A 22,898-nucleotide genomic window follows, 5' to 3' on the forward strand; every position below is an offset into this window, starting at 1 on the left:
CAATTCCCGTTCGAATATGCGTCATGATCGTGGGATCCACTACGTCACAACAGCGACTAGTACAACATGGGCACTCGAGTGTTGCCAGAACAAAAGAAGCCTGCATGAAACCATGTCATTAATATTGTCATTTTATTAATTCGCAGGGGATGAATTGTACCGCCATAGTACAAGTTCTGGACATATGACCAACGCAACGGTGACCAGTTAGGGGTTGGCGATCGCAAGCCTTGAAGCTTGGAGACTTAATCTTGTTGGAGTCCCTCTGCACGGAGACACAGAATTCATAGTCGGTACGGAAATGACCGGGTTTTAGGAGGCCAACGGATCTGGGATCTGAAGCCTCCTACCATCTGAGTGGGTCATAGTTACCGTAAGCAACGGCCAGTCACCGAACGTGGTTGCAGTCGTGCCTCGGAACTTTTACTTCCATATAGACTCACTGGTAGTATAATATTATTGTTATTCCTGCACAAAACGAGATGGTCGGCGCGGTTGGGGTAGCTGTAGCCCCCTGACGAGGACTTTCACAGGTTCGAAACCACTGCCATCCCCGCCGCCGTAGTTAACAGACCCTTATCCTAGGAAACGGGTAGCTGCAGCGGGTGCCAAGGACGTGGTCTACTTCGCGACGCTCTGCTGGACGCTTCTGGCTTGGGTTTCGCTTCCAAGCAGTTCGCTATCGAACTATGGATCCTCCAAGTTGGGTTCTTCTGAATCGATGACGGAATCCCAAGAGTCGATTGCCAGACTTGTGTACAGTCCTTTGCATAATGATTGTGCCGTATTTGCTTCTGTTTAGCAGGACCAAAGTGTAACACTGTCACGCTGCTCCGCCATTTCACATCCGCGTCTACACAGCTTGTTATGCACATTGACATACCTAGGCCTATTGATGAAATTGTAACACTTCCACGTGGAACTGTGTACAACATCCTTCGATTATACAATGATTATGGATCTCTACATAATCCATTCGTTCTACCCAGTGGCCTCCATCATAAATTGGAAGCAGGAGGTCTTATGCAAATTCAAGGGCTTCTCATTGCAAATTTGCTACACTTTCTCGCACCCTCCAAAATCTTGCCATCACACACAATTCTGTCGCAAAGGGGGCATTCGAACGTGATGAACTATTATGAGCTACGCGGCAACGCGAGATCTCTCGCTACAGCGAAGATCAGCTTGTATTCTTGGAACGAGGCAGGAATAGATGACCATACTAACGAGACACGGAGGGGCTGGTTATCAGTTGGCCAGGCTTGTGTGCTACGGTTCACATTTTTGCGAGGGCAGAAATACTCAATCCTTCCTGCACTTGATTGCAATGGGATACTTGCTCTGGTCATTTTTTAGGGCTCCGTCAATAAAGAGAGGTTTATCTCATTCCGGCACAATATTTTCTTTGGCGCGAGTGGGCACGAGCTATGGAGCAAGCATCGGATACATCACAAGTTGCTGGAAGGGTGTGGACGGGTAGTACCGCTCAATGAGTCGACCTTGAACTGACGAGGTCATGATGAGCAGCGGTCCATCAACATGGCAACATGCTTGAATTTACATGTCAGTCCTCGCTACCCGAAAATCGTGCGATGCAGGCTCAAGCATGCTAGTCGGTCTCATTCACCAAAATAAAATGAGAATTAGTGCATATTCTACAGACTGAACAGTCACAAGAATGATCAGTTTACAAACTTGAAATTGTCCCTGCACGGCGGGCTATATTGGGGATTCACGCACCACTTGAAGCTTACACACGGACCGGAGCTAAACATGGGTCAAAATTGTTGCGCTTCTCAGAGATGGCGTCCGTGGACGGCCACTGCACGGCCATGCATCAGCGCCCTGCGTCGTTCTTCGTTTAGTGACCACTAGCACTGACGATGGCTTCGAGAATTCAGAACACGGTGCTGTAAGGCTAGAAGGGAGTTCGACCGACAATGTGTTCGAAACGAGTAGATAGGATGTAGTTACATAGTGCATTTTCGAAGAACCTTTTGAAATAATTAATGGCTAGAGCAAGTCTCAGCGGGAGTTCAAGAACAACGCTAACATTCAATTTACCTAGAGCAAGTCTGTAGGTACATATTAGTTACTGCAAAGACGGACGATGAGACGATGCATACCTCAGCGGGAGTTCAAGAACAACGCTGAGGTATCAAACTGCAAGGCGACACATATAAGTAGCTATACGAAAGCTGCGGAGTGCAAAATACGGAGTATGAGTATGCGGAGAAGCGACCGGAGATCATGGTACCGGTGAAGTATCGTATGGTGTCGGTGAAGTATCGTATGGTGTCGAAGGTGCAAGAAATGATGAGCTAACAAGATAGGAAAAGAAGATACGAGGATTAACCTCTCGGATCGTCGTAGCCGTGGTACCACATGGGTACGTCTCCTCCAACAATAATCTCGAAACAATTGAGGGACGTTTTGCTTCAGTCGGCTTCGGGGTTGAAACGCGCTGGATTCAATTACATCTACATGAGTACAAATAAAGTATGAGTATGAAAGGAAAAGTCCATGATAAGGTGCGCATACGAAGAAGGTCACTGTGTTCAAAAGAATAGTAAGAGAAACAAGGCGTTTGTACAAGGTAAATGTCGTAAGGAAATAAAGAGAAATATGTCCGCATGTCTCGGATGCGAAGAGCTTACTCTTCGCATCGATGAGACACTTGCGTCTTCGTTTCGAAACGTTGGTCGGGGCGTAGAGAACATAGAATCCTTGCATTCGTCTAAATACAAAAACATGAGTTAACACATAGCATCTCTATAGCGACACATCAAATCTCGGACATCAGCAATGGGAGGTCGCTGTGATAGTTCTGCCCAACATTGCTCGATGAAGCTCCAATGACAATCTTCAATGGCAGGGATATCTGGACGCTTAGGCTTGACACCTCTGAGGATGGCCACAACTACCTGGTGATCACTGCGAATGTTATAGTACGGCTGTTGGCCCGATAAAACCTAACACAAATGAGAACCTTAAGAGCGTTGTAAATATACGATATTGACAGACCTGGTATGCGATGCATCCAAAAGAATAAATATCGCTTTCTAGTTTTGGTGAGCTAGGCGCATCATCGGTATCTGGAACTTCGAAAAGCTCAGGCGCAGCCCATCGCACGTTACTCCTGATGTAAGAGGTCCCGTTTAGCTCGGAACATGTAGTCAAGAGCCCGTAGTCTGCTACAAGAGCACCTCCGTCGCTATTGATGAGTACATTGCTCTAAAATGATGTGAGAAATGCCACATATCTGCATACCGCACTGTTGCTTACACCTGTGAGATCTGCATGAGGCACTCCCTCAGAGTGGACTATGCGCCATATATCAGCTTATCTGAATGCAATGTAAAAATGAAATGGCATACGATATTGAAGACCAGCAGCTACATCGGCAAGCTGTCACGACGCTCGTGAGTTATGGTGCAACTATATCATGTGGGAAAACTTACCAAGCCGAATTTTTGGGCCATGGAAAGACTGTCATAGTTTCTATCGAGATATGTGCTCAAGGATCCGTTGGACATCCATGGAGATACGATAGCTGGCACTGGACCAAACCCGTAGGTAATCCCGTACAGCGTAAGAATGTTATCATGGCACAGTGGTTTCCACTTGCTGAAGTCGTCCATCAACCTCTGCAAATGTTTTCATATCATTATACTGGTGTTCTATATTATATCGGCCCACCTTGTTGACGATTTCCTTGCACTGGTCATTCTGGATTTCGATCCTTACACATTTAACGGCCACCTTGAAACTTATCATCAGATATCAGAATTTACCACGAAACTTATACCAACCTCCACCGTGTTATCTTTTTCTGAGAATCTCAGGCTGCATTTCCATACGTCACCGAAGCTGCCCTGTGCAACAGCATAAGTGAATTCCGAGTCCTTGACAACCTTCGGGGTAAGGTCGTCCAGCTGGCGTCTAGATTGGTTGAGATTTTTGTCACATGAGTCAACTTTGTCGGAGCTCTACAAAAGACTATGTCTACTCACTCCGAGTCATTATCCGAATTGATGTCTGCGTCCGGGTGCGTCGAGCCCGACACTTCTGTCTCCGGTTGGGCTTTCCACCATTTCTTAGGCAAGTTGGAGATCCAGGTGTAAAAGAAAGCCATTTGTCGCACTAGCAGGGTGATGAATTCGGATCTTTATAGGCCAGACAAAAGCGAGAATACTTACTAGGCTTTGCAGGATGCTTGCCTTTATATTGGAATTCTGACATTCGAGGTCGCTGTAGTCTGCATACCACGATTCAGATATCATTGCCTTTGAAAGGCGCCAGTATTTTCGAAGTTTTCCACGAGCACAGCCCGTGTGTGGACGTAAAGTCAACTGGTACTGCTTCTATATGTGATATATCTTGTTATTCCTGAGCGCGTAGAACTAGACATTAGTCAGCTAATACCATACGCATCGCTTGTCTAAAAAAGGAATCTCGTTTATTCGTTACTCCATTTTAGGTTACTAGCCAGGAATGCTGCATACACTGGAGACTCTTTCGCAACTCTGAACCTATGCTCCTGGCTATGGTCCCAACAAACCCTAGGACCTCCTGACCAGATTCAATACAAAGTGTGTCGAGCACTACGTATCTTTCCCAATCCTGTTCGAACAGTAACGTTGAATACATAAAATTTCAGTTCCGATCAGCGGTTCACAGCCTATCCGAGTGCACGGAAGCTCTCGTTCTTCGGGAGTGTTGAAAATTGAAGAGGTAAGTTCCTGATGTACAGGAAGCAATGCACGTACTTGAACTTGAAGTATGATTTTTAAACAAGTCGATATCACATCGCCTTGACTCGGAGAATCATTCCTGCAGAGGAAACATTTCGCTGATAGTCACACTTTCTTTGACTGCTGAGCTAGTTGTAGAAGCGAAGTCGCCTAAGACTTCATGTTATACACGAGCATGTAAGCCAACAAACTGGGTATCGCGCCACTTACGTCGATTCACTATATCTCCCTGGGCCACCACAGAATTTGAGTTCACTGTATCGTGAATGAGTAACCAACAGATCAGATGGAGTAAGAAGAATGGCGTACAGCACCAAAATTCAAAGCCGCATGCAGAGCTAGTGCTAGTATGTAATTACCTTGTACTTAGACGGCTCTGAAAGAGCTCCAAGTTCGGGTCCCGACTTAGAATAGTCTGCCCGTAGCGATATCTTTACATCATGGCCCATTGGTCAACTTGATTCAAAACAACCGAAGCAGCCTTGAGACGGGAAGGGTTGTGTCGGGCGCAAGATTGAAACTTGAAACGTCGAAGACCCACATAAATTAGTAAAATTCATAGAGATCATCATGCCGTACCATCATTACTAAGTGCGTATCTGGATGAGTCGCGCTGCCCGGCAGATTTTTAATGTGAGATCTCTTACTTCGCGGCTACTGGGTTCTGTCCGTCACCAGTCCATAGCTATCGATATCTTATGTAGCTATGAGGGCCGCCGCTCATAAGACTTGTGACTTGCATCACGACGACACAGAATATGTGGGGTAATCGGTCTCACCACTGGCCGCCCGAGCTGTAGGGCCGCCTAATGTACTGAAACTGCCACACGGCGGTTGAAGACTGTTTCAGCTTATAGCCATTTAGTCGATATTGAATGGATCCAATCCTTGATAAACGTCAGAATGTGCACTAAGAGCTAAATCAACTTAGCCAGGGCCCTTGAAGTGTAGTCCACTGTGAGCAGCGGAAAAATTTTATGATGTTCACAGAATCAATCAAGGCGTGGTAAGCCGTAATTACAAGTCGTGAGCAGCTTTTCCAAGGGTCTCTGGCAAGCAAGCCTTAAAGCATCCTGTGAGAAAGTACTATCGTGTGACTCACCTGGAATCCTTATCTTGCTTGAATCATTGCAACTCACGCTGACGGATGATCTCGGAGAACATTCATAGAGTTACCGTGACCGACTTCCTGGATGAAAGATGGAAGTGTTCAGACGCAGCCTGTGATACTATGTATCTCTCTACATAGCCGGCCGTATACTACTCGTTTCTCACGCTTGCAGTGCATGTTGACCAATGACAGCATGTATCATTGTATGGAATCAAGTATGCCACAGGAATGACCTTAGCTTCCATTGCTGACTAGGTTTCTGAGGGGCCCCTGCTCACTAGGGGAAGAGTGCAGTGTAGCAAATCTAATCGGTGTAGGTATGACAGCAGATGCTGAGCGCCCTACCGCAATGTGCTGTGATGCAGAACCTGTTAAAATGGAGACCTTCCTGCGCAACCAGGCGCAACCCCACGATGTGAACTACTAGTATACATCTGTGGATGCTTCAGTAGGTCACGGTGCGTGCATTGCATTCGATGGCGCTAATAGAGACTGCAGCTGTGAAAAGCAAGGATGAGAACGTCATACACACGGCGCGGTTCTCAGGAGTGGGAGAAAACAGGGTCGCAGGAGATAGAATAGAATCTAACGCCAGAAAGTGTATCACAATCCTTACCTGATCCAGTACCACTGCCGAAGGTAAATTGCCGGATTCATCGCCTGCATTGTGTTCAGAATCATGATGAGGAGCAGCTTGACTTGGCTAGATGGAAGTTCATTGAGAGGTACGACAAGCAGTATTGGTAACACGTACACCTGCGACTAAGTTCGTCATACTCGGCCCAGATCCTCCCGCAACAGCACCAGTCCCTGTACCACTCTGAGTCAATCCCGTAAGTCCCTCCTCTCTCGGAACAATATCTATAAGGAAGTCGAATTGGTCTGACTTCGCAAGGGCCTTCGCAATATCGGCACGGGACAGTGTTCGACGTTTATTTGAGTCGGCTATGATAAATGCGCGAGCAGTTATTTCAGAGATAAAAACTTTGGTGGGTGAGCGGTGTAAAATTTTATGTGACGAAGTAGGGAAGTGAATGTAAACATTAAGCTTCTGTGACGGAAAGGATACCACCGGACGCACTTTCACACGCTTTGCAAAATAAGATGGGTGCGTCTGCTGCGATCATCTGTGAATGTAGTCAGCGAGGACTCGGCATTATTTTATGACAGAGCGACATACCTTCACGTCTGGATCGCTCTTCATGACTTTCTTAATGCGAGCGAGAGGGAGTGGAGGATGTCTGTAATCTGGTGTTTCTTGCTCTGCTGCATCCACTTGCCGCTGCCAAAATGAACGGAGGAAATCATTGAGAGGCTCCCCGGACTGCACGTATGGGGTGGTGGGTGACATTAAAGAGTAGGTGGGAAGATCTATCGATTGATAGGATATTAGTAACCCTAACCCTAGACTAAGGGCAACCGGGCTCAACAGCGCTCTGACCAGCGCCAGGGCCCAGTATCCAGGACCATTTGATCAGCTTCATTTCTGGAATTTCCCACTTGCCACTTTGTTGCATTGGACGTGCTCAATTCACCATGTAGGTACGTAACGTAGAAAAGACTCTTTGTTGCGGGAAACTATACTTGTTATGACCATATGGCAGTCTCAGTCAAGCTTGGTATGAGTTGCAGCTTCAATGTGTATACATATACATAAGGACATCGTTGGCAATGGTGCCCTCAATCCCATGGAAAGTGTTTTGGAAGTTCATGTGAATAGGTCCGTTGAATATCCATTTCATTTTATTCGGACGCCATAAATAAGTCGCATAATATAGAAGGAATGGTTGTCTTCCGTGATGATGGTCGGCCTACATAGGGTGGGCGAGAGAAGTTGCAAGTTCATATCGAAGTTAGCGCGCTCGCGGCGGTGGGGAACTCTAGATGCAAGGGTCTCGGTGGAAGCCTGAAGGTTAGGGTTTATTCTCGCACATTTCCGAACCCTCGATCGATCTATGGACAATAATTTTTGGCCGTCAATCACGGGCAACTGGTCGACTGTGCCCAACAAACTCCTATCACACAGCGTAAAACCACGGACTACTCCCGGGGAATCACTTGCAGTATGTCAATGACTTGTGATGCATGTGATGAATTACCTCTGTGTTAAATATGGTCCAATTGCAGCGTGTTACTTGCAATAAACCTAGCGCTCCCCATTAATATTTAGCCAGGCTTTCACCAGCCTAGATGTGCAGGAAGACCATTTGTGTACACCAAACTTTCTTACCGTGTGTTTCTATGCGGTACAGTATGAGCTTCATCAGTACTATTATTTCATGGTGTCGGTCCATTCTGTTCTCAGAAAGGCTGGCCAGCTCGGATCCAACCACTGGTGGTAAAGACCCGAAAGCGGACCATGATAATACTCCGAACGATGCTGTCAATGGACCGTCTCGTGATTGCTGTCAAAAACACAAGCTTCTAGAGCACAAGTCTGTGAGTGATATTTAGGGTCCTTCCATTTTCCATTGTAATTCTTCTGGTGCATTTTCATACCGATTTATGGAAGGACTGATTTGTACTACAGCAGACTGCTGAAACGTTGGCCGCACCCGGAAGTCGAGACTCAGCTAATGACGCTTCACCCACTGAATCCTCGTCCGGTGCAGCGAGTTTATTTTCTAGAATGCCAACGCAACTTTACACCACAGATTCACACCCCAAGCCAGTGGAGCCGACACACAAGCTCCAACTTTTCTCCAAAATGCATCAGACACTCCAATTTCTGGCAACGTCACTTGGAGTAGTATCTCCCATCAGTTCTCCACAGTCAATTCCCAACAATGATCCAAGAAACCAGTGAGACCACAGCCAAACACTACAGCATTGAGGCTGACTTGCCAGTTCAGAATGGATACCCTGCCAGATTTAACTGGCCAATTAAATCGCACGAGCTCTTATGCCACTTCTTTCGGTGGCCTGAGTGACATCTGGCGATGTACATGGATCAGGAATAGTAATATTATCGTAGTAAGTGCGTCTCGATTTTTAAGCATGTCAGAGTTTGATGAAGATGCACCTGAGGTGGCTGTGAAGTCAATCAGGAGTCAAGCACTAGATGAAGAGGATGCGAAGAAAAAAAGTAGGGTGCGTCAGCGATGAGCGTGCTCCGTACAATTCAGTGTTGCTAAAGTTGGTTGTTATAGAGGCTTTGCCGTGAGCTCAAAGTTTGGTCGAGACTCAGACACGACAACATCGTCCCGCTGTACGGAACTGTATCAGGCTTTGGCCAATTCGTTGCCCTGGTTTGCCCCTGGTATAACAACGGATCGCTTTCAGGTTATCTGGAATCCCATGGCGAAACTTTGTCCATAATCAACCGTTTCCAACTGGTGTGTCTGGTATGATCTATCTGAAAGCGTACTCATGCCTTCGCAGCTCAGTGATGTTTCTGCGGGTCTTCAATACCGTAAGTGTCCTGCTCAGTTTTACGGCATAGTTGGTGATGGTTCTTTTGCTTCAGTTCACTCGTGCTGTGTTGTTCACGGCGATCTTACTGGGGTGAGAAGATGGTTTCCTGAATTCAATTTACTGATGATGATCACATCTGCAGTCCAATGTCCTCATCTCATCTGATGGAAGGGCCCATCTATCCGACTTTGGTCTCTCTGTTATAGCTGTGGACTTTGTAGGCACGTCTTATTTCACGTCTGCCTTGAATGGCACTGTGCGATGGATAGCCCCCGAACTTCTTGCAATTCCCGAAGAAGAAGGCACAATCATGATCCCGACATCAAATAGCGACATATATTCGTTTGGGTGCATTTTTTTCCAGGTTTGCCCAAATTACGTTCCTTCAACACCGAGTCTCACCCTTGCGCCAGGTATTGACGGGCAAACCACCCTACTACGAGTTCAAGCGAGACGCACAAGTTGTGGTCGCAATTTCTCTCGGAACAAAACCGTCGCGTCCTGAGTTTCCCGTCATCATCGATCGTCATTGGAGTTTTATTATGAATTGCTGGTCCGTCAAGGACTGCAGGCCATCATCTCAGCGGGTAGATGAATACATCAAAGACCAGCTCTACCTCTTACACCATGACACATCATCTCCCGACTAATCTCTTGAGGTTGGCTTACCATCATGCCTGTCTGTACGTACTTGACTTCTTATTCTCGTGCAACAAAATCCATTGCTCACCATTTGAACCAAGTTCTGTATTCTCGAAAGTTCTTCAATAGTAAACGCCACATAATAACAATGGCCGCAACCCTTGATTCGGTATAAGTGGGCTACTCACATCGGTTATCTGCGCCAGGATATCATCATCTGATGCAACGAGGCTAATGCTTTCTTTGAACGACCTCTGAATCTCGTTAGAGCATCCAAATCTGTCATGAAGAAGCCAGTGTCACAACACCTTGCATATCTGTCATGGATCGTTCTGATAGCGATCATCCACTATCTAAGGTCCTGCTCGCAAGCGCTGTCGTTCGTCTTACCCAGATTGTTTCAGTGCTGATCACCTCATTGCTAGAGCGTCAACAATAGCTTGGTATCTGGTTCGCGATGGCAATTACAGTGAGCGCTCCTTGCATCTGAATCTTATACTTTGAGTTTCTCCGGCACCGGTGTCTCAGGCTGAAATTTTGCAGGCCAACGTGCTAACCATAGTGATCTACTAGATCTAGGGCCTGTCTTCTTGCATAAAAGATGGTATAACGGCTTGTGTTGTATTGTGCTTATTTTCTCACTGCCCTGTTGCTATTTCCTGATGTCAGAACAGAAGACCGAGTCACCAGTTAGCCCAACTAGTGGGTGGTCTTCGTTCTGGGAAGGAATTCTCCGTCTTCTGCCCTCCAAGCCCCCTGTGAACGGCCGTTCGTTTGAGTCCGGTCCAGATGTATTAGTGTGTAATTCTACTTCCTCTATCAGGAGTAGCCTGTCGAACGCTTTATTGCAGGATCAACCTCGGATGGACATCGTACATCACCTAGCGGCGTCACAGCCAGTCACAAGCCATGAAGCTGACGAACCAATGTTGGTGGCTTAGTGATTCTGGCATTTCACTCTAAATCATGGCGAATCAGATACATTGACCTAATAGACGGCCTTCCTGATCTCAGTGGACAGATTAAAGACAAGGGTGCCTTCCCTAACAGCATCGGCGGATTCAGCGATGTATGGAAATGCATCTGGATCGGGAAGGATAGTATGAGGGTTCGTCTGAATTGTGCCCGTCAGTCCCACACATATTGACTGTCCACTAGGTCGCTGTGAAAGCAATCAGGATTCAGGGCGATGTTAAAGATAGAGAGAAGAAGAGTAAGGTAAGCTGTCGACATCCTCTGTAAACCCGCGATCTGATTCTGTACTAGCGACTGTGCAGGGAGGCAAAAATATGGGCTACCCTGAAAGATGTGCACATCTTACCGCTCCTCGGACTTACATGGGGGTTTGGCCCTCTTCCAGCCCTAGTTTGTCCATGGGTTGAGCACGGTTCATTGAATTTTTACCTGGAATTAAAGCACGAGGATCTCTCTTTGGGGTTGAGATTCCGCATTGTAAGTACCTGTTTGATCCTCTGATTCACCAAACAAAGTCGACTTACGTATTCTGTGCTCCAAGCTTCAAGGATTGGTATCAGCAGTCTCATATCGTAAGTACTCTCCAACAAGCACATGGCGTCTTTTGATGTACGGGCTTCTAGTTCATTCACAAGAGGTTGTACATGGTGACATCACAGGAGTATGTTCATGAACCATGATATTCATTTGGGATTTGACATGTTCATCTGTAGTCGAACATACTGATTGACGGACAAGGAGAGCCGCTTTTGTGTGATTTTGGCCTCTCCTTCTTGCATGAGGAGCTCACGGGACATTCATACTCGACGTCCTGCAAGCCAGGGAATGTACGTTGGGCTGCGCCAGAGTTATTGATGCCCCTGCAAGACGGATCTCCGTGCCGTGCGTGTATAAGGAGTGATATTTACTCTGTGGGTTGCGTAATGCTGCAGGCAAGTCAACCAGCCACGTTGTGTACCAAATTGCTAATATGATTATTAACTCCACGACAGGTACTTTCTGGCCGCGTACCCTACGATAGGTGGACGGATTTTATGGTCATCAGTGAGAAGTTCAAGGGCAGGGAACCTCTACGACTTCCCGAACCTCCCATTGATGACCGTCATTGGGAATTCATGAGACGCTGCTGGCGTAAGAAGCAAGAACGATCTGTAACAGTGAAGGATATAGCCGAATTCATCAAAAGGGAACTGGACGATGCACGGAAGTTTGGGAGACTATAAGTAGTTGCAGTACATACTAGGTAGCATTCTTTACTGCATTCGACTCGTTCTACAAAGTACTATTTGTGCTAGTTTGGTTTTTCAGTTACCGCGGCGATAACAGGCATGAGAAGACTCGGGTGCACTGCAGCACTGCCCCGAATTCCTAGACAGCAATTTGAGCCAACTTCCGAAGTTGAAATGCTTCGTTCTCCACCCCAAGTTCCCCAAATATCGTAACTTGTCACGATACTCGTGCAGATAGAGGAAAAGCGAAGCTTGTAGAGCCCCAGGAGAATTCAGAGATGCTCAGTACAGCCACGGTGATTGTGAATTATGTGAAAATTGAAACACGCTACTAGCACCAAGTTCACACTGCTTGGAAAATTCAAGCGCCTTGGTAACTATAAGTACGTGTAACGTACATTTGCATTTTTCTCGAACCTTACTCCCAAAGTGTTGGGAGTTGCCCTTATTGTAAAGTGTAATGTCTGAGCGCGACGACCATCCTTTAGTTCGGTCATGGCTTGGAGCCGTCATCGTGAGATTCTTCCAACAGCTGCCTCTCTCGGGCTTGTGGGTAAATCAGGCAAGTTTCACTTTTTTTTCTACGCTCAAGCTCGAGCAGCACGTCCTTAGTCGTTCACGTAGCTTTTCTATAATATACTGACGTGCATTGCATTCGAATTAGGTATATCCTGCCGACGGTCAGACAAGAAGGTATCATTGGTTTCTACTCGCTTCAACACTAATGTAACACTGTTCTGTTCAGTGGTATTCTTACGGGACAAATAGAAGGAAAGGGATCCTATCCTACAGCATACGGAGGGTATTGTGATGTGTGGAAGTGCAGCTGGAGGAAGGATTCCGGGGCCGTTGAGGTATTTATATCTCATTAACGTTTTAGAATACATTCACTGGCAAACCGCAGGTGGCAGTTAAAATCTATTAGGATGCACGGAAGTGATTTGGACAGGGAAGGGAAGAGCAAGGCAAGTCTTTTGGAATTGAACTTCCTGTTGTGTGCTCAATGTCAAATACAGAGATTGAGTACAGCAATTGAAGGATGGCTGGGGTTGGATCACGAGAATGTTATACCAATCTTCGGGATGACACTTGGATTTGGCCCATTACCAGCTTTGGTATGCCCATGGATGAAGAATGGCACTCTAACACGTTACTTGGAGCAAAACTACCATCAAACCACTGCCTCAACTCGAAAGGCAATGGTGAGCGGCCATCACACTTGTCACGATTGCTGACCCATTTCACGGGATTATACAGCTCTTAGAAATCATTTCCGCAGTCCTTTATCGTATGTGTTAACTTTCCCTCTATTGCTCGCGCCCATTTAAGCTTTCTGACAGTGCATCACCATGGCGTCATCCACGGAAGTCTTTCTGGGGTATGCACCACTCGATTCTATTGGGCGACATTAATACCTTGTTTAGTCCAATATCTTCATCAACGATCTCGGACGAGCATGTGTGGCTGACTTTGGGATGGCAACTCTACTGCTGGAGTTTTCTAGCGAGACTTATTTCTCTTCTTCCATTGGAGGAGCGGTGAGATGGATCGGACCAGAGCTTTTTCAAGTTCCCGACGAATCAAGCAATTCTATAGGCTTTCCTAGTACTCAAGGTGACGTATATTCCTTTGGATGTATCATGCTTCAAGTGCGTGTATTTTTGTCTCAGTGAATATGTCCTCAGCCTCGCCCTAGGTCCTTTCTGGCAAGGTCCCTTATCATTACTTCCAGCGTGACGCACAGGTCTTCTTTGCGATATCTACAGGTGTCACGCCACTGCGCCCAGACAGCTCCTGCGTTAACGATACTCAATGGAGCGTTATCCAGCAATGTTGGTTAGCTCCCCAACAACGCCCCAGTATGGAAAAACTACACTCTCGCATTAATGAACTAGAGTTCTGAGCATGCTCATTTGTTACGACCTTACGAACCTCGACTCCTAAGTACTATAGTCATAGCACTGCACGAACCGGAGATGACGAGGCTATATTTCCTTAGTGTAGTACTACTGGGAGGTACCCCGCCGTCAAGCTCGGGTTCCTGGAGCTTGCGTGATATTTACTTGTAATGATTCATGTCCGTTGTATGTCCCAATGGTGAGTGTGCTCAGGTTACGATATCATATTGTTGTCACAGCCCAAGAGACACTGATTCTCAATGTCACATCAGCACGTTTTTCAAGACTCATCGATGTGTCAGCCTTCGACAGGTTTGTAAGTGTCAAGGGCATGACGGGTACGCATGTTGAGACGTCTGACACGCAAGTTACGTTACTCATATATGACTTCGGGATCTGACTGGGTAGCGACCTGTGGCGGCGAGCTTATAGGGAACTTACATAAATACCAGCCTGTCATGGAACACATGCGGGGTTTGGGCCCCATCAATGTGTTCGTGAATCATAAGTCTTCCTCAGACCGACGATAGCAAGGGCTTGGGCACTCAGATTTCTGAAGTTCATAGGTGGACCATGCGGCATTTCTGGATAGGTCGAAGTCGCTATTCGCAAAGTCGTTATCGATGTAGATTTGACTGGTAGGTTCAATATCCCTGCACCCTGACACTTATCTCATGATGGTCCGAGCTGCCCCACAAATGATCAGCACTTCTCTTACACAAGCCTGAGATGGTAAGAGCTTCAAACAGTGTGGAGTTACCTATCCAAGGTATGGGGATCTATCACTCCAGCCCCGCGTCTATCCTCACTTCGGAAGTGAAACCCTGAAATAGAGTTGAAGGTATCTGTGACGTCGTACATGGCGTTCATGTGCCAGAGACGCGGCAGACCGCAACCGTTGACTGCGACATTAATTGCAAAAATATCTCATCCTGTGACGTGACAGTCTCAAATACAGACCTGTGAGCAAGATAGGGTACTAAGAAAGTGCCGCATTACAGCTGTCTAAACGCTTACCTCTGCACTCTGGAGGTTAGGGTAAACCCGACGCTCGCATGTTTTTGGAGGTGGTGGGACTCATTGTAAATAGCGCGTGGCAAAAGTCGTACGGGACCATCGCTTCGTGTGACACAATTTGATTAGCGAATTTCGAGATTCATTCGAATACGGTTGCCAATTCATCGGGGAGGCCGGAGGACGTGGCTTCAGCGCTCGACAAACGAGGGTTGAGGTACCGCTGTACAGGATGTCTACCATCATCGGCGGACCATCTGAGTGAACATACCCTAAACTCCGTGAAACGCTTAGCATGCCTGGCAGACTGCAGTTGATGGACAATCAAAGCAGTGGAAATACGGCACCCGCAGTCGTTACACGAATGGCGTTAATATTATCCCTGTGCAACAAACGCCGCGGGCTAAAGATGTCACAATCACAGGAGTAGGCGTGCAGCGCAAAGCTGACAGGATGCAATGAATGCAGCTTTTCAAGTCAATGCCACTAATTGGATATGAAGTCTAGAAGAGTTGACTTCTTGAACAGCAACGGAGTGAATAGAGCAGGGGATACGTACAATTTCTATGTACAGCCCTTCGTCCGACGGCACTTATATTTCCATCTTGACAACGACTTCTTCTGGTGACTGTGTCTCTCCTACCATTTTTTGATGGGGTATGTTATTTTTCATGCATTGCCACACCTCCGCTGCAGCTTCCCGTGCCACCTCTTTAGCCCTTACAAGCTCAGCCTGATCAAAAGATGACCCAGGGCGAGCGCTGTAAGTTGACCAAACATCTTCACAGGGTGGTACACTTCCTTTTATCGGTCCTGACAGGGCAAACCCAAACAGGAAAGCAAACATCCACCTCCCTCACGTACAGCATCATCGGCTATGTCAACCTCCACAGAAACCACGCTCCCCTTCTTCACTCTACGGACAGAAACCGCGCAAACCACTCCACGCATCGCGATTGAACCGGTGTTAATAAGAGCAAGTGTGCATGCATTGATTTCGGCTGCGAGAAGGGCATAACCGGGGGTCGGGTTCGTTAAAGCTTGAACGACAACCTGAATGAGAGTGCGAGGATGTTGTGCAAGAAGACACGAGCGTTCCACGATCTCTCGTATGGCCATTCCACGAGATTTCTCTGCAGTTCCTGGCACTGATGAGAGCGGACGGACGTGCACTTCGACGGTTGCGCGAGCAGGGTGCTCAGCAGCTAGGCGGGCTGCAATGGGACCACTGACTGAAGCAAGAGCTGAGCAAGAAGGGCAGAAGGAGAATCTAGCTGATCCATCAACGCCATCAAGGCCTTCTTCGCATGAGATGCTGATGGATTGCAGAGCTGTGGATGACATGGTCGTATTAGATGACTGTTTGGATGTCCATGTTTTTGCAAAGTTGCGGAGAAGGGAAACCTAAAAATGGGGTTAGGGTTCCTGATCAAGCTGAATTCGAGTTTCTCACATCATGGAGGAATGAGCGCTTGCCAGTGAGCGCTTCTCTGGGGTCAAGTCGGAGTTCTCGCTCATATCTGCAAATTTCTGCCCAGATGTTTTCCATGGCCATGTATCGCAGCATGGAGGGAGTAGAACATATGTTTGTCATGGAAATATTCACCACTTTTAATTGTTCACGTCTGAATCATTCTGCGAAAGAACGACAGTCACCTTGATCATCATATTACAAGTATGACTCGGAAGTACTGGAGGCTCAGTTCGTTTAACGTTACTAAATCTTGTAGGGAAGCATATTGATACAACTACTAGATGATCACCTGAAATGCGAGTAGGAATACGAAATGTTTCCCGTTGAAGACTGACGCTGGGAAATTTGAAATTTGAAATACTTCAATTTGTGTTGCGCTGGCATGGATAAACATGGTATATGCCTACTGGCGAGAACGCACTGGCTCGTTGGGAACCCCAGTAAATCGATGCCCTGGTGGTGAGTTTACAGGCGGACAAGTCAGTCCCAAGATCATCGATAAGTCGAGAGACTGAATTATGTGCGATATGTATGAGCAAGTCTCAGTGAGATAAGTAACCTTACTTCTGTAGAGATGTCCCAAGCCCTATAAACAGCGTCCATGAAATCTTGTCTACCCTGCTGGAGATCCTACAAAGACATCGATAAGCCTGTCCTCTGACGTTACTCGTTGTTTCTGGAGCAGATAAGCCACCAGAATATCTTCACGCAAAGGCTCTGCATCGTATTCCAGTGAAAATGCAGGCTTTCCGTTTGACACCGTGGTATGGAATGAACATGATGCTATTGGCCTGTCCAAGTCACATTGAGCGTAAACCTGTAGGACGGAGGCAGTGGTGAGGAAAGGCACTTTTGTGAAGAAGAGAAATCACCTTTTGACGATGGCTTGAGATCATCTTCCACACGCATGGCCCGTAATCGGTCCCCATGACAAAAGCAGTTCTACAGTATCCAACTCGTGAATTCTCCAAAGGTCGTTCTGTAGGCAAAGCACGGCTTACGTTCCGTCTGCAAGCTTGGTTTTTCGGAGCCATTTTTGCACGCTGATGGATGCGCTACCATTCCGTTCTGGAAATGAAATAGTATTTGGGAGAAATTCTCGCTGATGGAAAATGGCAACAATCCGACCAGGAGTACGACGGTCGTTGACTATTGTCTGTTTCCCATCGTTGGTGATCGTGTACAGTGGGATACCAGGTTGCGCGTAAAATATGGCGTTCTTTAGATTAGTGCTGGTCATGAAGTAGGGTGTAGGCGGAGTGGGGTTGACGAGCGTCGCTGCAGAGTCCATGGTGAATCGATGTCTAAGACAAGCCTGAGAAGTGGCATCAGTGAATCTGACCGAACATGAGAAACGACAACTGTCACTAGTGTTTATATCTCAATTGAGTAGTAGTACGTACCTCGTACCAGTTTGCTATCATCACGAGAACTTTTCGGATGATCATGATGATCTGGGCACGTAACAACTATCATCCGGCAAGTGTCCTGTGAGCCGGTCTCCAACATCCATAACAATATCGAGTTTCAGATTCAGGACTTGAAATCCTGATTCCTGGATGCCCATATCATGATGATGATGACTTCGCAAGCAACGGTTTCACAAATTTCCTCCGGGGGATATTGAGCGCAATCACTGAGTGATTGGTTCTGATTAGGAACCGACTAGGAGGGGTCGTCCCGGCGGTGGTGGCCATCCTGAAGTTCGTCATTTGGTGGGAGCCACAGTCCTTGTGCGCACGGAAGACATATGAGCATGGTATTATAATGTATGCAGCTGAGAAGGTGGTAAGTTGTTTGAAACTGAGAGTATAGCGTAGTACAAGTCCGACACAATAGCTAGTAACTTGTCAGTACTAACCGTATGTAACTCCCACCCGACTTCTGAGACGGAAGACCGCAAATTCACAGCTTATCTTAGACCAACTTTAGACTACCATTTGGATCATAATGTCGACCCTTCGTACTCTATCTACATGCACAGCTCGACGTTTTATTCTCTCTGGGTCAAGATGTCGAACTCACCGTAGCTTGCCAGGTTGGACCAACCTTCGAGGATTAGCAACCTCTACAGAAGGAGTAGGTCGTTGCAAACCTGCTAGCTAAAACATTATTCTCACAGACCTCTGTTCAGACCCTTAGGAAAACAGGTCTTTACGACTTTCATATCAAGAATGACGCGAAGATGGTGCCATTCGCTGGATATCAAATGCCTCTTGCCTACGGGAACGTCGGCCAAGGTGCGGTCGCACTCGGCTTTCAGAAGCATCGCATTAATGATTGGTTTCTAGTTGCCAGTCACGCTCATGTCCGCACCGATGCCGGTTTATTTGATGTTGGACACATGGTACAATCTAAGTGGGTCGCATTATACCTTCATCATTACCACACTGCAAACTGAAACAAATCAAGTTTCCGGGGACGTACTGCTACAGCATTTTTAGAGTGGTTGACGCCCTCGTCGCTTACGTCCCTCGCCCCGTATACTTCTACCTTATCTGTTATCCTGAATGAAAAGGGGGGTATCATTGACGACACCGTCATCACGAAGCACTCAGAAGATGCTTATTACGTGGTGACAAATGCTGGAAGACGGGATAGGGATCTCACGTGGTTCAAGGAGAAGCTTGAGGAGTGGAATGCTAGTGATAGCGCAAAAAGTGGAAAGGTGGAGCACGAGATCTTGGAGGATTGGGGACTTGTTGCGTTGCAAGGTCAGCGTGACCTAGCTGGTTTCCCTAACCTCTGACTCGTGTTTCAGGTCCTGCAGCTGCGCAGTATCTGCAGAGCTTGACCTCCTTCGATTTACGTGAGCTAACATTTGGCAAGTCTGCATTTATACCCATCGAGGGTTTCAACCTGCACGTTGCTCGGGGAGGCTATACCGGTGAGGACGGATTTGAGGTGGGCACACTTTGACTATTTTTTTAAGGTTTGCTTTCTCACAATTCTAGATCTCGATACCACCATCTCAAACGGCAGATGTTACCAAATTGCTCAGCAAAGCCCCAGTGCAACTGGCAGGTCTGGGTGCTCGGGACTCCCTACGTCTAGAAGCTGGCATGTGTTTATATGGTCATGACTTGGACGAGGATACTACTCCTGTTGAGGCTGGTTTGACTTGGGTCATCGGTGAGAATCCCTTAGCGTGAGAATGATGTCGTAAAACTGACTGCACGTTCAGGCAAGGAACGTAAAGAGACTGGAGATTTCATTGGAGCGGAAGGGGTACGTAAACATCTGAAAGATGGCCCTCCGAGACGCCGAGTGGGATTCGTCGTGGATGGTGCGCCTGCCCGAGGTGAGAACAGTTGCTACCTTTTTTCCGTAAATTTGATGCTAATAACCACCATACAGAGGGCGCCCAAATATATTCATCGCCTCAAAAAGAATTGATTGGCGTGGTCACGTCAGGCATTCCTTCCCCCACGCTTGGGAAAAATATTGCGATGGGCTATGTGAAGTCTGGCTTCCACAAGAAAGGCACCGAGGTTGAAATTGACATCCGAAAGAAAATGAGGAAGGCCATCGTCTCCCCGATGCCTTTCATAAAACCAAACTATTGGAGGGGATGAACAGGGGTGGACCTGGGTGCGCTTTCGCCTGCTCAACTTAGGCGATCGACGATAATTTTATTTACACTAAATATATGGATGAAGTTCTGGCATGCATTTCTTCAAGTCTGCGTGTGCGTCCCCGTATACAATCCCAAAGAATGGTACCCCCTTTCAGCTGCGAACTAGTTCACGTTACCCCAAGAAATCTATAGTTTTCCAGACTCAAGATCCTTGACGTGGATCCACGCCCAGGGAATCACGGTGTATTAACGCGATGTCCCAATACCGTGCGATTTTGCTCGAACTTTCCCCCTCCGACGACGATGTTCTTCTCAAATATTCTTAGGCGTTGTTCGAGAATCAAGAAGGACACGATGACGTCGTCGCGAATGAGCTCCGCTTCTTCCTGCATGATTACCGCGAAGTTTTGGGTCCGCGTTCCCGGTTGGAGGTGCGCAACAGGGTTGGACATGTCACCCTTCCGATACAACTAACAGAACGTAATTCGCGAGAGCAAACGTCAGAGAGTGGCACAGGCGACGTATCGCGTGTTGACTTACAGCAAGTCGGTATTCGGCGTCTGACTTCCACACGTAAGTTCCATGTGCAGTCTCAATGGAGTGGATATGACTGTGTTGCACGTCAGTCACTGGACTGCGCTCACCTATACCAGTTCACGTACTGTCCATTCTCAAGCTTGCTTTTCTGCAGCCATTTACTGAGGTTTATTGAAGAGCCATTATTTCGGTTGGGAAACGTGATGGTGTCTGGCAGGATATCTCTCCTGTCGACCCTAGCCAACAAGCGATTGCCACGAGCATCAAAGATCTCAGTCCGCTTGTCTGACTTTATGTCGGTGACCACCGAGTACAGAGGGGAAGCTGGTTGGTTATTGAATATTTTCGTGTTTTTCATATCCTCCAGGCTGAAATTGTATGATTTAGGTGGGACGGGATTTGTTGGCGTCGTTATTGCCTGCATGATGCAAAAGATGAGCGAAGGTTGTAGGTGCGCATGTCTTCATGACCGACATGCTATTTAAGAAACACAGCAAGTCCTTGAGGCTGTGCAAGTAAGACACTCGGACCTCATATATCAGGCAGTATTGAGTACAGCCTTGTCGATACAGTTTAAAATGTTCCTGAAAATGAAACGATGAAGCGGTGAGGAACCACGCCTCAAGATCTCGTGTGCACAGGTGGCCCACTGAGGTGGGAAGGTTGAGAAGTACCGCCGGGACCGTGCTTGGAACCCCCTGAGAGGCAAGAGACAAAATATAACGGATTCTAGAAACGGATCTTGGCATCGGTTGTGCAAAGATACGCAAGTTGGAGATCCTTCACGTAGCTTGGGGTTGTTAGCTATAGCCTTGCTTCTTGCGTCACCAAATGGCCCGCGTCGTGCGTATGTGGTAATACAATGGTACACATCTCGCGCGCCCACTATGTCATGATTTGCAAGTTGCTGTGGCTGTTGTCCGATTGTCTCCGGTGGTGCCGGTACAGGCTCATGCGTGGTGTAGGTTCCAGCACAGCTCTATGATACATGCCGGACTTCGCCCATAAATCTCTAGACTGTTTAGGTCCGGCACGCTTCCAAGTCTAGATCCAGTATATGCCAAACTTCTCGGGTACATCGCAATTACAGGGTTAAATCAAATTTCCCTTGGAATACCACTCATGCACAATGTGCGGAACAGAGAGATGCGGAACAGGACGGATAGAAACAGGAAAAAAACGCGCAGCAACATAGTATGACGTGGTGGACACAATAGCCTCTGAGCCGCCGGTCATGGCCGCCGGGTTTTAACTTTGAATTCCGCATTCAAGTCCAGCTGCACATAAGAATAATATTGGTGGGAACGGCATGGGGATACGACAGTATGTACCATATTGTCATTTCGCGGTTATGTAGTTAAAATACAGTGACAATCTAAGTAGAATCTAAAGTTCGTGTGACATTTCCACCGGTCCATAATTCCCCAGTGTAGGCCTACGACGATGTTCGAGTTGACGAGGTAGTTCAACCATATTTACTATATGCAGTGCCTGAGTTACATCAGTAGGCTAAAGGGAAATATCAATGCAAGATAACAAGACAGCATGACATCTAGTGATAAAATCAACAGTTTCGGACCTGGGACCGAGATGACCCTGTAGCTTCAATGAGACGTTCCTTTATGCGCAGGTCAGGTGCTGAGTACATTTAATTCATTGAGAACGCACTTGTGCAAGTTTCTGCCCTTCGGATAATGCAAGGAGGCAAAACCGCAAGCCCTTCAAGCACCACTGCCTTTCAAGCCAGGAGAGGAGGTGGCGATCCCAGAAGACCTTGAATACACAGTTGAGCGTGTTGTCTGTTAGACTTGGAACTCGCTAGAGATGGACGACCCAGTTTTGGTATGCGTACTTCAGGGCGTCAGAAGATGATTGACTTCGCTCCCGTGCTTCGGTTGCGAAAATCGCGAATGCGGTCATAACATGGACGACGTCGATGTCTGGACAATCCTGTAGGGATGCAGAGGTGGAATGATCCTGGGGTCTTAACGCCAGGAACGCCGGGAACATTAAGAAATCTGATAAGCTCTTAAACTCCTGGATTGCTTGAAAAGCTGGAAGTAAATGCAATTGTGGGATGATTGCGTACTCGCTGATTGTTTCCAACGTGTTCGAGAAGTCTTCCATCGTCACCCAGACAGATGTCGCATGGGTCGACTGCCATGCTTGTCCATGCGATGTCTTAAGCCACCCTCGTCCACTATGGGTCTGCAGCCACTCTCGTCCACCCATGGTCTGCAGCCACTTTCGTCCGCCCATGGTCTGCAGCCACT

At 47.2% G+C, this 22,898-nt stretch overlaps 9 protein-coding genes across 9 annotated transcripts; 4 read left to right on the plus strand and 5 right to left on the minus strand.

The window, feature by feature from the left end:
- Window positions 1-2,531: 2,531 nt before the first annotated feature.
- On the minus strand, window positions 2,532-4,100 carry DFJ58DRAFT_789573 (kinase-like domain-containing protein). Its single transcript, XM_041390223.1, is given in 8 exon segments — window positions 2,532-2,972; window positions 3,025-3,234; window positions 3,286-3,323; window positions 3,378-3,408; window positions 3,462-3,762; window positions 3,803-3,809; window positions 3,821-3,942; window positions 4,020-4,100. 5 exon segments carry the CDS (start codon window positions 3,639-3,641, stop codon window positions 2,757-2,759), a joined length of 675 nt encoding a protein of 224 aa, XP_041243692.1. The 5' UTR covers window positions 3,642-3,762; window positions 3,803-3,809; window positions 3,821-3,942; window positions 4,020-4,100; the 3' UTR covers window positions 2,532-2,756.
- A 1,943-nt stretch (window positions 4,101-6,043) lies between these two features.
- Window positions 6,044-7,219, minus strand: DFJ58DRAFT_789578 (histone-fold-containing protein; the record flags this gene model as incomplete). The annotated part of the gene is made up of 5 exons (XM_041390224.1): window positions 6,044-6,363; window positions 6,482-6,568; window positions 6,620-6,849; window positions 6,947-6,992; window positions 7,046-7,219. The coding sequence occupies 5 exons, from the start codon at window positions 7,214-7,216 to the stop codon at window positions 6,319-6,321; spliced, it is 579 nt and encodes a 192-aa protein (XP_041243693.1). The 3' UTR covers window positions 6,044-6,318.
- A 1,632-nt stretch (window positions 7,220-8,851) lies between these two features.
- DFJ58DRAFT_394291 (kinase-like protein) lies at window positions 8,852-10,286 on the plus strand. The gene is made up of 7 exons (XM_041380180.1): window positions 8,852-8,955; window positions 9,015-9,200; window positions 9,247-9,277; window positions 9,332-9,369; window positions 9,422-9,643; window positions 9,693-9,962; window positions 10,023-10,286. Exons 1-6 carry the CDS (start codon window positions 8,863-8,865, stop codon window positions 9,927-9,929), a joined length of 807 nt encoding a protein of 268 aa, XP_041243694.1. The 5' UTR covers window positions 8,852-8,862; the 3' UTR covers window positions 9,930-9,962; window positions 10,023-10,286.
- On the plus strand, window positions 10,227-12,168 carry DFJ58DRAFT_394299 (kinase-like domain-containing protein). Its single transcript, XM_041380181.1, has 9 exons — window positions 10,227-10,718; window positions 10,773-10,849; window positions 10,900-11,029; window positions 11,080-11,139; window positions 11,188-11,373; window positions 11,438-11,468; window positions 11,520-11,557; window positions 11,610-11,828; window positions 11,889-12,168. The coding sequence occupies exons 1-9, from the start codon at window positions 10,584-10,586 to the stop codon at window positions 12,117-12,119; spliced, it is 1,107 nt and encodes a 368-aa protein (XP_041243695.1). The 5' UTR covers window positions 10,227-10,583; the 3' UTR covers window positions 12,120-12,168.
- A 350-nt stretch (window positions 12,169-12,518) lies between these two features.
- DFJ58DRAFT_789586 (kinase-like domain-containing protein) lies at window positions 12,519-14,255 on the plus strand. The gene is made up of 9 exons (XM_041390225.1): window positions 12,519-12,687; window positions 12,790-12,818; window positions 12,871-12,979; window positions 13,037-13,090; window positions 13,142-13,327; window positions 13,383-13,413; window positions 13,466-13,503; window positions 13,550-13,774; window positions 13,822-14,255. The coding sequence occupies exons 1-9, from the start codon at window positions 12,586-12,588 to the stop codon at window positions 14,026-14,028; spliced, it is 981 nt and encodes a 326-aa protein (XP_041243696.1). The 5' UTR covers window positions 12,519-12,585; the 3' UTR covers window positions 14,029-14,255.
- A 1,063-nt stretch (window positions 14,256-15,318) lies between these two features.
- On the minus strand, window positions 15,319-16,424 carry DFJ58DRAFT_789588 (exosome component Rrp46). The gene is made up of 3 exons (XM_041390226.1): window positions 15,889-16,424; window positions 15,597-15,850; window positions 15,319-15,540 (listed from the first exon to the last, which is right to left on the minus strand). The coding sequence occupies exons 1-2, from the start codon at window positions 16,379-16,381 to the stop codon at window positions 15,630-15,632; spliced, it is 714 nt and encodes a 237-aa protein (XP_041243697.1). The 5' UTR covers window positions 16,382-16,424; the 3' UTR covers window positions 15,319-15,540; window positions 15,597-15,629.
- A 700-nt stretch (window positions 16,425-17,124) lies between these two features.
- Window positions 17,125-17,802, minus strand: DFJ58DRAFT_728237 (uncharacterized protein; the record flags this gene model as incomplete). Its single annotated transcript, XM_041385571.1, has 3 exons — window positions 17,125-17,328; window positions 17,384-17,453; window positions 17,513-17,802. 3 exons carry the CDS (start codon window positions 17,800-17,802, stop codon window positions 17,125-17,127), a joined length of 564 nt encoding a protein of 187 aa, XP_041243698.1.
- Window positions 17,803-18,461: 659 nt separating this feature from the next.
- On the plus strand, window positions 18,462-20,086 carry DFJ58DRAFT_728238 (uncharacterized protein; the record flags this gene model as incomplete). The annotated part of the gene is made up of 8 exons (XM_041385572.1): window positions 18,462-18,590; window positions 18,646-18,751; window positions 18,803-18,869; window positions 18,924-19,225; window positions 19,273-19,415; window positions 19,466-19,643; window positions 19,696-19,812; window positions 19,869-20,086. The coding sequence occupies 8 exons, from the start codon at window positions 18,462-18,464 to the stop codon at window positions 20,084-20,086; spliced, it is 1,260 nt and encodes a 419-aa protein (XP_041243699.1).
- A 119-nt stretch (window positions 20,087-20,205) lies between these two features.
- DFJ58DRAFT_394358 (uncharacterized protein) lies at window positions 20,206-21,093 on the minus strand. Its single transcript, XM_041380182.1, has 3 exons — window positions 20,751-21,093; window positions 20,629-20,698; window positions 20,206-20,558 (listed from the first exon to the last, which is right to left on the minus strand). The coding sequence occupies exons 1-3, from the start codon at window positions 21,047-21,049 to the stop codon at window positions 20,325-20,327; spliced, it is 603 nt and encodes a 200-aa protein (XP_041243700.1). The 5' UTR covers window positions 21,050-21,093; the 3' UTR covers window positions 20,206-20,324.
- Between the last annotated feature and the right edge of the window lie 1,805 nt (window positions 21,094-22,898).

Source organism: Suillus subalutaceus (genome assembly GCF_016647625.1).
Source record: "Suillus subalutaceus strain FC151 chromosome Unknown DFJ58scaffold_56, whole genome shotgun sequence".
NCBI lineage: Eukaryota > Fungi > Basidiomycota > Agaricomycetes > Boletales > Suillaceae > Suillus > Suillus subalutaceus.

Bases quoted from the DNA above. Each gene is read 5' to 3' on its own strand.
- DFJ58DRAFT_789573 (XM_041390223.1), bottom strand. From the start codon at position 3,641: ATGGACGACTTCAGCAAGTGGAAACCACTGTGCCATGATAACATTCTT. The intron at 3,409-3,461 runs GTAAGTTTTCCC...GCGTCGTGACAG, and splicing joins TGGCCCAAAAATTCGGCTTG to CTTGCCGATGTAGCTGCTGG. The intron at 3,235-3,285 runs GTAAGCAACAGT...ACATCATTTTAG, and splicing joins CTCATGCAGATCTCACAGGT to AGCAATGTACTCATCAATAG.
- DFJ58DRAFT_394291 (XM_041380180.1), top strand. From the start codon at position 8,863: ATGTCAGAGTTTGATGAAGATGCACCTGAGGTGGCTGTGAAGTCAATC. The intron at 9,201-9,246 runs GTGTGTCTGGTA...ATGCCTTCGCAG, and splicing joins TAATCAACCGTTTCCAACTG to CTCAGTGATGTTTCTGCGGG. The intron at 9,278-9,331 runs GTAAGTGTCCTG...CTTTTGCTTCAG, and splicing joins TTCTGCGGGTCTTCAATACC to TTCACTCGTGCTGTGTTGTT.
- DFJ58DRAFT_394299 (XM_041380181.1), top strand. From the start codon at position 10,584: ATGTCAGAACAGAAGACCGAGTCACCAGTTAGCCCAACTAGTGGGTGG. The intron at 11,140-11,187 runs GTAAGCTGTCGA...ATTCTGTACTAG, and splicing joins ATAGAGAGAAGAAGAGTAAG to CGACTGTGCAGGGAGGCAAA. The intron at 11,558-11,609 runs GTATGTTCATGA...GTTCATCTGTAG, and splicing joins TACATGGTGACATCACAGGA to TCGAACATACTGATTGACGG.
- DFJ58DRAFT_789586 (XM_041390225.1), top strand. From the start codon at position 12,586: ATGTCTGAGCGCGACGACCATCCTTTAGTTCGGTCATGGCTTGGAGCC. The intron at 12,980-13,036 runs GTATTTATATCT...CGCAGGTGGCAG, and splicing joins AGGATTCCGGGGCCGTTGAG to TTAAAATCTATTAGGATGCA. The intron at 13,414-13,465 runs GTATGTGTTAAC...GCTTTCTGACAG, and splicing joins CATTTCCGCAGTCCTTTATC to TGCATCACCATGGCGTCATC.
- DFJ58DRAFT_789588 (XM_041390226.1), bottom strand. From the start codon at position 16,381: ATGTCATCCACAGCTCTGCAATCCATCAGCATCTCATGCGAAGAAGGC. The intron at 15,851-15,888 runs GTGGATGTTTGC...TTGCCCTGTCAG, and splicing joins TGATGCTGTACGTGAGGGAG to GACCGATAAAAGGAAGTGTA.
- DFJ58DRAFT_394358 (XM_041380182.1), bottom strand. From the start codon at position 21,049: ATGCAGGCAATAACGACGCCAACAAATCCCGTCCCACCTAAATCATAC. The intron at 20,699-20,750 runs GTACGTGAACTG...CGTGCAACACAG, and splicing joins AGCAAGCTTGAGAATGGACA to TCATATCCACTCCATTGAGA. The intron at 20,559-20,628 runs GTAAGTCAACAC...ACGTTCTGTTAG, and splicing joins ACGCCGAATACCGACTTGCT to TTGTATCGGAAGGGTGACAT.